Genomic DNA, 11946 nt, shown 5'->3' with positions numbered 1-11946 from the left:
ACTGGTTTGGATTTGAAGACACCAAGAGATCTATCCCCCCTCCCACCCCCCCAGTAATCAAGCCCTCACTCTTAAAGAATTTCCACTGTCTTGTAAAATCTTTATAATACAGTCCAGCTTCTATGGATGCCAACTGTCAATGTCTATCAACATCAACAAGGGATGAATAGAGCCCTTTTTTTGCAGCATGTGTTTTGCAACAGTCATGGATGAAGCATGAGGAGGACAGAAAACTAAGCAACAAGTCTATCTAATACAAGAGTTCTATCTTTGCCAACATATCAGGTGGTACAGGTAGCAAAGGGGCATTTGCCAGCTGCTAAGGGCTCTGAAAGTGAGAGCAAGTAAGCAGCTATCTTGTACCACACTAGTCATATTTAAGAAGAAGTGGTGTCCCAGCAGTCTCAGAAATATATGGATTATTTTGTGCCAAAAATTCCAAAGGAATTAGTTCATCCCAATATATGGTTTACAGTTACCTATAGCAGCTGCTGCTAGACCTCATAGTTAGACTCTGACACCACAGACTTGCCTACCTTGTAGGCATGCTATATCTTGACTGAAATTTGGTGCAGTCCATATGCCTTCCCCTTGTATTCAAGAACAAAGTAGTCTTGGCAAATAACATGGAGTATGAAATGATCAGTTCTTCCCCAGCCCCTTCTAGGCTCAACTAGAAATGGACCACTGACATTGCCTCCAGGATACCTAGATTAAATTAAACCACTACAGCAGCACGAAGGCACATAAGGGGTTAAAGTAAGCAAGGCAGCTTCTCAGCAGCTGCATTTACTGTAGCCTGACTGTGTGTGGCTTGAGGCTTCAGACTGCTTGAAGTATTACAGTCTTTCTAGATTTCCATGAAAAAACACCTTGCTTTTAAGACATAAATGAAAACTAAAGGCATTTCCTTCCAGCTGTGCTCGCTTCTGCTTGCTTCAGTAGGTAACAAGTCAGGCCGCTCTTCCAATTGTTCCAAATAAACTTTAGTTGGACAAAGAAGACGCCTTGTTGCCACTGGCAAAAAGATCCAGATTTGATCATGTTAGACCTCATGTCTTTAGTGAACTTAGTTGTTAAATAGGTTGGTATCCTGTGCATTATGGCCCCAGCTACTTACCTGTGTACTGCAGGAGAAGATCCTTTATTATGTGAGCCCTTGCCTTGAAAAATCTTTCCAGCAAAGGCCATCTGATGCACACCTAGGTCTTATTACCAAGTCTAGCAGGCATGTAACCAACACAGATTACTGAATTTACTTCTACTGCCCATTATGGAGCAGTGGGGATCCAGAATAATAGTAAAGCAGTAGGGGATTCATTATCTCTAAAGAAAATCCCATTTAATGACCAAGTACTACAAAAGAATGCCTAAACTATCAAAAATCTCTGCTGGTTAATTCCTAAGATCTGCTTATTTGTAATTCTCCTGATATATCCATTCCTACAGCCTGAATGAACTCTGTAATGGTTATTCATACAGGCAGAGTAAGTCTAAGGCATACCTCTCCTGGTTTCAATGAAGTAACATGAAGGATTAGCCTGGTATTGTATTTGCTCCATGGGCCATGTTAGCGACCCATTCAATATTTTAGCTTCACTTTCATATACAGAACAAGGATTTTAAGTCAGGCTGGTGACTATACAACTAAAGAAGGATTGAGGATAGTTTCCAGTGTGATTTACTCTCAGTTTGGTCTGTTTCAGCTAGGAGTAAAATAGTTTAGGCTTTTTTTAGCAGGTGCTTACAGTTCAGAAATGTGTAATCCAATTGCAAGAATAAAAATGTTGAAATGACACCCAGTTGAGTGCAGGGGAATCTCAAGAAAGTGACTGATAATCATTCAGGGAAAGGAAAAAAGGATCTTCCAGCATCTGGTAAAATCAAGACTAGAAAAGATAGGTCTGTTGCATTGAACAGGGAATCTGCACACCGTATATGGAATGGTGAACACATTTTAGTTTATTCTGCCCAAGGAACAAGGAGAGCAGAACAAATAACAGTAGTAACATTTTGCCATTTGCCTTGTTCAGTACCAAAGACATGTGTCTCTACAGTAGTGACATGCAGATTAGGCATACAGAACAAAATCCACTGAGCAGCAGCCTGTACAATACAATTAATTTATAAGCAATTTTTTTAAATGTGGATGTCATAAAGAGTTAGAAGAGAAGGCTACAGCATCTCACATTCCTATGGGACACTTGGCCATTGTTGCAACAGAAATCCATATTTACCAGTTACTGTTTCCCTTTCAACAGCTTTCAAAGATTTTCTCTGGAGAAAAAGGAGAAAGGAAAATCAAAAGTTCTTAATACTCCCATGAAATCATTCACTGTTGTGTTTCTCCAGAGTATATGCCAACTAGGGCTGTGCAAAGCTACAGTAGCCGATTCGATTCGGTGGAGATTTGGCTCGATTCGGTGGCCGAATCTCTGAATCTGAATCGAATCAGGAGACCTATTAAAAGGCCCGAATCGAATCAGAAGCCTCCAAATCAATTCAGAAAAGATTTGGCGCTGATTCAGAGATTCAGCCGCAGGCTAAACAGACAGCAGTCCTCACCACGCTAGACACAGCTGCCTCCAGCGGGCAAGTCTGTTGTGGTGGGCAGAGCGGGGACGGAAGGGACATGGGGGGAGCAGATCAACGCCCCCACAGAGAAGGAGGGATTGGGACTGGGGCTGGGACAAGCTGCACAGCCGGGGCGGGGGCGCACGAGACTCAGAGAGGGGCGTTCTCGCCACTGTACACTGCCAATCCAGGAGGTCACGTGAGCAGCCGTGTGCCCCCAGATCTGCGCTGTGCTCCAGGAGGCTAGCCCCAGCCGCCTGCTGCCACGCTGCACGCTGCTGGGGGTGGAGCCAGGGCCGCGCTCTAGGAGGCTAGCGGCAGCCCGGAGCTCCACCCACCCTGCAGAGCGCAGTGCAGCACGGACTATGTGGGGGCTGCAGCCACCCTAAAATTCCCCATAGCCCCTGCCACTGGCCCCTCCCCAACCTGGGTGCACGCGCCCTCCCCCATGCCCTGCCGCTGCTTGTCCATCCAGGGCAAAGCCACGGCTTGCTGGGGAGGTGTGGGAAGGCCAGGCAAGCAGTGGGAGGGTATAGCCCCCACTCCCAGTGCCTTCTGCCACCCACCTGGAGAGCACCCCGGCCCAGCCTGCCCCATGCAGGTCCAGGGGCACACACCCATTCCCATGCCCTCCTGGACTGGCAGCAGGCAGTGGCAGGAGTCCCCCTCCCCGAGTCCTGCACGCCCCCCTCCAGCTGGGCAGCTTGTCCCAGCCCCAGCCCCAGTCCCTCCCTCGCTGTGTGTTGTTGATCTGCTCCCCCTGCACATACCCCTTCCCTCCCCCCTCCACCCACCACAACAGACTTACCAGCTGGAGGCAGCTGTGTCCAGCATGGTGAGGACTGCTGCCTATTTAGTCTATGGCCAAATCTCTGAATCTTTGTATCTGAATTGACCAAATCGAATTGGGACAGTGATTCGAATCACCAACTCAAATCACTGTCCCTCTGAATCGGCCGAATCCAAAGTAAATACTTGCCGCTTCATGCAGGCCTAATGCCAACTACTGCCGCTCTGCTTTCTTTCACCTGGGCCACTCAAAATAGCTAGGCATTGTAGGGTCAAGATAGAAAGTGGCCTGACCCTTCCTCCCCCAGAAACATAGCTACACTTCATCAGTGGAATCCTGTCTCCTTGCAGAAATGTTCTAAAAGGTAGGAGTGGCAGCAGGGCCCAGTGGATCAAAGAGCCTCTTGCTGCAGTGAGGTATGTTCCTAATGGCAGAATTACTACTTACTCCTGCAGTTAGATAATTACAAGCACAGAAGCTGCTATTTCATTCTCCAAATAACTACTCTCCCATGCTAATAGCATCGTATTTCACCTTGATGATGACAGGATTGAGTTCAGGGGAAAAATATTTGAGAGAAGGGGCTGGGGGTGGGGGGTAGGACAGCAAGACTGGAATCCAGCCAAGGTTTAGCATAGAACTTTTTCTAAAGCTATGAATCCTAACACACTGAACATGCCAGCTCCACTCCGGCTGAGACCTTTGCTATTGATGTCCCCACACCCACTCAGACACCCTAAGAGGCTATGGGGCTAGTTCTAAGAAAGACAGTCTCAGAACTGCCCTTCTCAAGACGCCTTTGCCATGAAAAATTTTAAGAGTAGCTAAGTAACATCTGTTTGAGGAGGGCAGACATGCATATAATCTTTTTTCTCCTCATAGCTCTCACAAATGATTGCTGAATTCAAACATCTGGCTGACATTCACAATTTAAAAGGCTGCCAGACTTAAATGTCTATTACAAATTTAAAAGTTTTATATAGCCCTTCATAACACAGCCTAAGAGAGTCTGTGCCCCCAGGTGCTGGCACTGAGGCCTGGGCTTGGAGCTACATGGTTGTGACGTCCCAGCACCAATGGCTATAAGGGAGATTAGTGGTCCATTGCCAGATTTACCAAATCCAACTGTAAAAGACCTGGAGAAGGACAAAGGGAATTTCATTAATAAGAGTCCTCAGGAAACTTACCCGCTAAAAAGCCTTTGCATCCAAGATTTTAATTTATTCTATCTCAGGTTAGCAGGCACTAGATACTTAGGAACCATAAGAGATCATAGGATCATAAAATCATAGGAAAGTTGGGCTGAAAGTTGGCCAGCCCCTTAATCAAGGCAGCAGCATCCCTGATTAAACCATCCCAGCCAAATGCCTGTCTAACCTGGTCTTGCAAACTTCTAAGGACAGAGAAGCCACCATTTCTCTAGGCAACCTGTTCTAATGCTTGATCACCCTTATAATCAGAAAGTTCTTCCCAATATCCAACCTAAATTTCCCCTGCTGAATCTTGAGGCCATTGCTTCTCGTCCTGTCTCCTGTGGCCACAGAGAAAAGACAACAGATGACAAAGACAACAGCATTGCCAATATGGGATGTGCGCCAGACCCAGACATAGCTCAGGCATATCCACTTGAATGTTGCATGCTACTAGTTTCTGATGCTGTATTTAGTAAAGTATTACAGAAAAGAGCAAAAAGTATTTTCAGTGTTGCAGGGAAGGAAATTTAGAGAAGTTCCAGTTCAAAACACCACTTTAATAGGCATTATATAGTACAGCGAACTAGGGCTTTTTACTAGAAAAGACACAGAACTGCCTTTAGAAGCAAACTTCTTAAGTCAGAGGCAGATCAGGCTGCACTGCTGGTCCTGATGGCCATGCAGAGAAGTGAGATGTCCATTTTAAAACTACAGCCTTGACACAATGCAGTATGAGTACTCCTTTGTGGCATGTCAGAGGAGCAGATAGAATCACATTATGTTGGTTTTGTTTATTTCCCCTCTCACTGACCCTCAGTTGGCACCACTCGTCTTCGATATTCAAGTAACACCAGGAGGAAAAATGAGAAGTCCTGGATGACAGTGTTATCAGTATACCAAGGACACCTAGCTTTTCCACTCTTGTGTTCAGTACTGACACTGCTGCCTCCTGCTATCACAGTGTATGAAGGGGAATAGAACTTGGAAGTTGCCAAGTTCAGGAAGGTTCAGAAGCTGTAAGCACATTACTGAGGGCATGTGCCTTCTTGCAGCCACATTTGTATGAAGCCCTGCTGGATTTTTTGGTGTTTGTGAGTCCTGAGTAAATAATTCTGACCAATAATACACTATCTTCCATTAACCTAGAATGCAAGCTTCAATTTTAGGTGCAGACTTAACCTCTATAAATCTAGATTTCATCACTGTCTGGCTGGGTTATTGCAAAAGGTTTTGTTTCTGGGGTTGACCACTAAAGCCACAGAAGACTCATGCAAGCAGGTGCTGCAAACCAGGAAGATCACATTGAATGGGTGCTCTACTTTCTTTACTGGCCCCTGTCAAGATCCAGACCTAGTGCAGTATGTTGGTCCTGATCTTAAAAGCTGTAAGGGATGAGTCCCACTATAATGTAAAAGATGTCCATGACCTGGCATAGTACTAGAACACTTGGGGACATGGGGACTGAAAATCCACAAGGTGAAATGCTTCTGTTCCAAATTCAAGGGTTTCCCACATCTGTGAAATTCCCTACCAGCAGTGATTATTAGGAAAAATCACAATTGTGTTATTTATAAGATGTTGTGTATGGGACTTCTCTTGCAGACTCTTAGTGATATGTCTATAGACTGGCCAAGAATTAACCTCCAGGGAGCCATCATATTGATCCTACTCATGGTAACAGCTAAAAGGGATAGAACAGAAGGTTCAGGACCCAATTTAAAATATATATATTGTGATTCCTGTTGATGTACATGGCATCTAAATTCTGGTTTAGATTCTTGAGCTACATATCAGACTTGGTATTCACTATCTAGAACTTTGTATTGTTTTGCCATCTAGTGGTCAAAGATTATATAGCATTAACACAAAACTGCAATATATACATGCTTGTATGTATACCCCACTTAAGTTGACAGAGACCTTTTACAGCAGTGATTCTCAACCTTTCTTGTACTGGGACCCATTTGTAAACATTGATGGACAGTCCCTACCCAGCACCCCTCACTCCCAATCTGCTGCCCCTGCCCCAGCACTCCAGTGTGTGGGGCAGGAGGGGGTGTGTGTGATGGGCCATGGGGTCCCTATGCCAGCCTGCAAAGGAAAAAGCCATGGTTTCCTACACTGTTCTCCTTTAAAGGAGAATCCATTTTTAAAGTTTGTTCATGGTCCTTTCATATATTCTTGCAACCCACTTTTGGGTCACGACCCATGGGTTGAGGAACACTGTTTGACAGCATCTCAAGGTCACAAAAATGTCTGCTATGGAGTCAGACACATGCAGAGAGGTGTGGGAATTTTAAAAATGATTAACCACTTTTTTTCTCCCTGAAGCCAGCCTATAAGTCAGCATAGGTAGGAAGAGCATTTGCAATGTGTGAGAGAGATTAATTTTTTGATTGCCTAAAAATGGACTAGCTGCCACACAAACAAAATTGCAGCCTCTGCCTAGAAGGCCACACAGTCTTGATTTGGTGTGTTTGGGGTACATTTCCTCCCTGGGGGTCTTGTAGGCTTCCAGGCAGAAAGAGGCTTTCAAAAGAGTGGTGAATGAGATGAGAGCAATAGCTTGGGTAAACAAGGATCCTCAAAAGTAGCAGGAGCTGTCAGGCTCTAACGGTTCCCTTCCCTTTTAATTTGGTAGAAGCAAGACGTAGATCTAAACCTGTCTGCAGTTTTCCACCACTGTACAGTATCACTAAGGATGGTGAATGGAAAATAAAGTCAGATATCATCATCCTAAACTGGAGACACAATTCTAAACCTGTTTGATAGCCTGCATGCCCTTTCATAGCACTGGATGAAGTGAGCTGTTGCTCACAAAAGCTTATGCATTTCCTATTCAGTTAATCTGTAAGGTGCACCTGTCCACACCTGTACACTGTCTTCCACTAGGCTCATCACAGCATGTTCCAAGGTTTACCTATGAATTGTGGAATCAAAATTTTTTTTATCAGTGGCCTTTAAATTTGATCACTTGTTTCCTCCTTCTTGCATTACCATTTTGATGATGTGGGCTGTTGTTCTATTGTCTGGCTAGCCACACAGGCAAGACATTAATAAGAGAAAGAAGGGTTCCTTTTGACCTCACAAAAATGACACAGGTTTTGAATTATGCTGTAGGTTGCAAGTAAGAGAGAAACAGTGGGGAAAAAAACCCAGTCATACCCAGTTCACTTTCCCTTTCATGATCCACTCTCTGTCCCTGTGTGACATAGGATAGGCAAGATGGACCTGTGATCTGATCCAGTAAATGGCAGTTCTTATGTTCTTATTATGTTACTTTTGTATGCTGACTTAATTATTGTAATTTAGGACTGATTTGGTGTTTTTAGTTTTCCTGAATTTTTAAAAGATCATATTCATTTCATTATGTGGTGCTGATTTTAAATGTTTCACTTACCTCCTCTCCCCTGTATTGAACTCTAATGCCTATGGCTGACACACCACATATTGATTAACTTTGCTCTTGTAATATGATAGATGGCAACCTCAGTGACTAAACTGACCTCTCTACACTGAGACATTTTTGGTAACTTTGCCATGTTATCTCTTCCTCATTTCTTCTCTAAACTAAATAAGCTTAATGTTCTTTTTGTCTCAGACAGAAAGTTCTCCATGCCTCTGGCTTCCTTGTCCTCTTCAGAGGTTACATAAAACTAAAATCTGGACCAAGCCTATTAAGAAATAATCATAGCATCTTTGGCACAAAACAGACTGTCAGTTCTGAACTGTATCCACATTCTAGATAGGTGGTAACAGTACATGCTGCATCCCTGCACTTTAGTGCAATCCAGACCCCTGCCAGAAAGAGCCCAGCTTAGCCCCAGCCCCAGTCCACAGCTACTGTGAAATGACTGGTTAGACTGCACTAGAAAAAAAATGTGTGATTTATGCTGGATTACAAAACTGAACTTCAATCTGTGCCATATGCTTACTACTAAAAATGCTACTAGCATATAGGGGAATATTAAGAGAAACGACATCACAATTCTTCCATTCAGACTGGTAAGGCCTCTCTCGGAGCACTGTGTCCAGATTTGGTAATCACACTTTAATAAAAAGGTGGCCAAACTGGAACAAATCCAGAAGACAACAACAAAACTGATTATAGCTGTAGAAAATATTACATCTGAGGAATGGTTGGAAGATTAATTGTTAATCTAGAGAGGAAAAGATTGAATCTAAAAATAGGTTGTTATAAAGAGAATCACATTTCTCCGTGTCTACAGGGAAACAGGACAAGATAATCAGGCTTAAAAAATGCAAACTAAGGAGATTCAGGTTAGATATTAGGAAAACTTCTTAACCACAAGGATGGTCAAGCAGTGGAACAAATTACGTAGAGAAGTGGTAAAATCTCCGTCATCGGAAGTGTAGGACCAGGTTAGACAAACACTTTTTGGAAGGGTTTAGATAGGGATGATTCTGCCCTGAGTACAGCGTGGGTGGGTCCATATGACTGCCTGAAGTTCTTTCCTGTCCTGTTTTTCTAATGATTCTAGAAGGAAAGGAACAACAGACTTAAAGTCAGTTTAACTTTCAGATCCCAAGTGGAGTTTGCAGTTTTAACAGAGAGAACAAATATTGTTTTTCATATAATACAAGCACAGTTCACAGTAAAATCACATGAAACACCACCACATAATTTTTACAGGAACAATTATTATCAGAGTAGTAACACTTAAGAAAGAGGCAGAAGTATTCGAGATGCCGCTGTAAAACTAATTCCATATCCAATCCATATGACAAGCTGTAAAAAGAGAACATAAGATTTGGAGGCAGAGTTAGGATTGTTCCGATCCTATCACTGATAAGGATGTAGCTATAGATGCAAGATAGGGGACTCCTGTCTCAGAGATCCCTCTTCATATCTCAAAGCACAGAAAAATAAAATAGCTATTTTACCTTACTCTAGTCCCCATACTGGAAAACATAAAGCAAGACAAATCAAATGACACCTGCTACATATGCATAAGAATGAATATACTTAAGGCTTAGATCCTCAAAAAAATCACTTCCATTGACTTCAAATTCAAGCTTCATTAATTTCATTGGGAGTTAGCCACAGATCCTGGAAAGTCTCCGGTGCCAATGTAAGTGACCAGCATGCAGGTCAAGTGTGCGCAATACTAACCAAATTTCCCCTCATCTGTCATCATGCAGGCCTCTTTTGAGCAATACAAATCTGTTGGCAAGACACCTACCAGGTCAAGTGTCCATAATGGAACATAATGGGTGACTGAATACATGCATTCCTGCATTGGAGATTTAAAATAAACCTTTAAAATGCTTCCCAGAGTACAAGAGACTTTTGGCAGATACAGACTGAGAGCAAACATATCAAGGAAGAATGAACAAGCTGCAGAAACTGGTACGTTTTTATTTTTTAAAATGCTGCTATTGCTACTGATTGATGTGAACAGGAATGTCTTTAAGTGCCACAGCACTTGAAATAGTTGACTGATTGATCAAATCATGACAAGATAGACACCGAGATGCACAAAGCAAGGACTGGCTAGTAGTTTTCTCCTTAGCCAGCCAAGGGACACTACAGAGGCTGCATTTGTTGTTGCATTTATTGTGTTAGGAGTTAATGCTTCATGCCACCTCTCTGGCAGTGATAGCAACTTTTCTGATGGGCTCTGAAGGTACATAAACACCTTCCCTCAGCCGAGGAAAAAATGCAGTATATTGCAATGGTCAGATGCTGACTGATCTGTCTCCACTTGCAGCAGTTTCTTTGCATGCTGTGCAAAAGAGTCTTTCTCAACAAATCACATGCCAGAAGAGGGTAAAGGAAAAAACTGATGGGGAAAGGTTGACAGCAAAAGATTGTAAATCAAAAGGAACAAAGATGAGAAAAGTATAGGTGCACTGAGGTCAACAAACCTACTATAGATTAACACTGGTGTAACTGAGAGCAAATTCCAGCCCATTATTCCCGAGTGTACAACTTTGCTATAGACAAAGAGTAGCATAATCAGGAATTAAGGCAATAAAAGCTGCTGACAGTCTGACAGACGTTTCCCACAAAGATTACTTCAAAACTGGGATTGGATTTGGAGGTATTTGAAGGAACAAGAGATTTTTCCAATGACTTGTATGTACTGAGAGCCCACTAACGACGTTTCTACTACATGGGGAGCAACCTGAAGTTTTCACTTGAACTTGAAAGCAAATGTGCTGTTTTATGTTCTGTTTTAGCATTTAAATGAGGAACGAGCAACAAAAAGTAAGGCTATCTCTATATTGCCTCAATGTGAGTTTTATGATCATTTCATTTGTGGAAGAAGTGGTGGCAACATTAATGTAGACAGAAAATAAGAGGCATTTTACCATTGTGCGGACATATTTGGGGGCTGCTCTATAGAAGCTCATCACTTCAGTCTAAGCATGTCTGTTTAATTAAAACATGTTAAACCCATAAGCACATGAAGTGAAATGCTTGAGCCGTATATTGCTATAGCTAACCTTATAAGAGGAGGTCAGGTATCCAGCCTTGTTGGTCTAGAGGAAAAGGCAAAGGCAAACACAACTGATAGTAGAGATGATATCTTTTATTAGACAAAGACATGATTTTGCAAAAATCTTGTTGAAGTCTTGCAATTAAAGACATGTTTTTGCAAAACTTTTGTTAGTCTAATAAAAGATATCATCTCTACTGTGAGTCCTGATTGCCTTATAAGAGGATGGATTGATTTCAGTTATCTAAGGGTTTATCTCTGAAGGGGCTTACTCAACAATAGCTATTCCCCTTTAAAATCCACACCCCACCTTAATCCAAATGTGCTGCGTAGACAAGCTTGAAGGCAAATTTCATTGCAACTGGGAACGTCCACACTACGGTTTAAGCTGCTTTAACAGATGGATATATGGCTTCACACCCCTTTAGCCTATGGAGTTGATTTTGCCTTCACTTTCCTGACGGTGCCCTGCACTCAAGGCCGCGGGGCCCAGATCACACGTCTCAGAAAGCAAAGGGCACTCGGAAACTGCCACGCGGACATTAACAACTCAGCGCTGCGAAAGGTGTTAACAGGGCTTGAAAGATTAACCAAAGTAACGTCGAAAAGTCACTCCCGACTACTAGCAGAGCAGACCGTGACACTTGCCCCTTCCAAGCATTAGCATCTGCGGGCCCCGGGGCAATATTCCTATGAGGCACGCGAGCTTTCTGCCCCGGCCTGCGCCCCGGCCCCGGCCCCGGCCCCGGCCCCGGCCCGACACACTCGTTTGCCGCCCTTGTCCTTGCACGTGCAGGAGAGCGCGTCCGCGCGGCGTAAAGGGGACGGGGCAAGCAGGGCCGGAGGCGGGAGCTGCGCTGGCCCGGGACGGCTCCCGGTCTGGACATGATACCGCATCTGAGCCCCACAGCTCTTCGTCCGCAAT

General features: G+C 43.6%; 1 protein-coding gene across 1 annotated transcript in view; it reads left to right on the top strand.

Moving 5' to 3' along the window:
* The first annotated feature begins 9819 nt into the window (after window positions 1–9819).
* Window positions 9820–11946, top strand: part of LOC109290413 (solute carrier family 2, facilitated glucose transporter member 11-like) — a 28385-nt gene continuing 26258 nt past the window's right edge. The window contains exon 1 of the mRNA XM_019506909.1: window positions 9820–9928. Coding sequence (XP_019362454.1) covers window positions 9908–9928 — 21 coding nt within the window. The 5' untranslated portion in view covers window positions 9820–9907. The remainder of the gene's footprint in view (window positions 9929–11946) is intronic.

Source organism: Gavialis gangeticus, unplaced genomic scaffold (assembly GCF_001723915.1).
Source record: "Gavialis gangeticus isolate Ggan-Ray unplaced genomic scaffold, GavGan_comp1, whole genome shotgun sequence".
In the NCBI taxonomy this organism is placed as follows: Eukaryota; Metazoa; Chordata; order Crocodylia; family Gavialidae; genus Gavialis; species Gavialis gangeticus.
The sequence above is the reverse complement of the archived record's forward strand: the minus strand, read 5'-3'. Positions and strand labels throughout refer to the sequence as shown.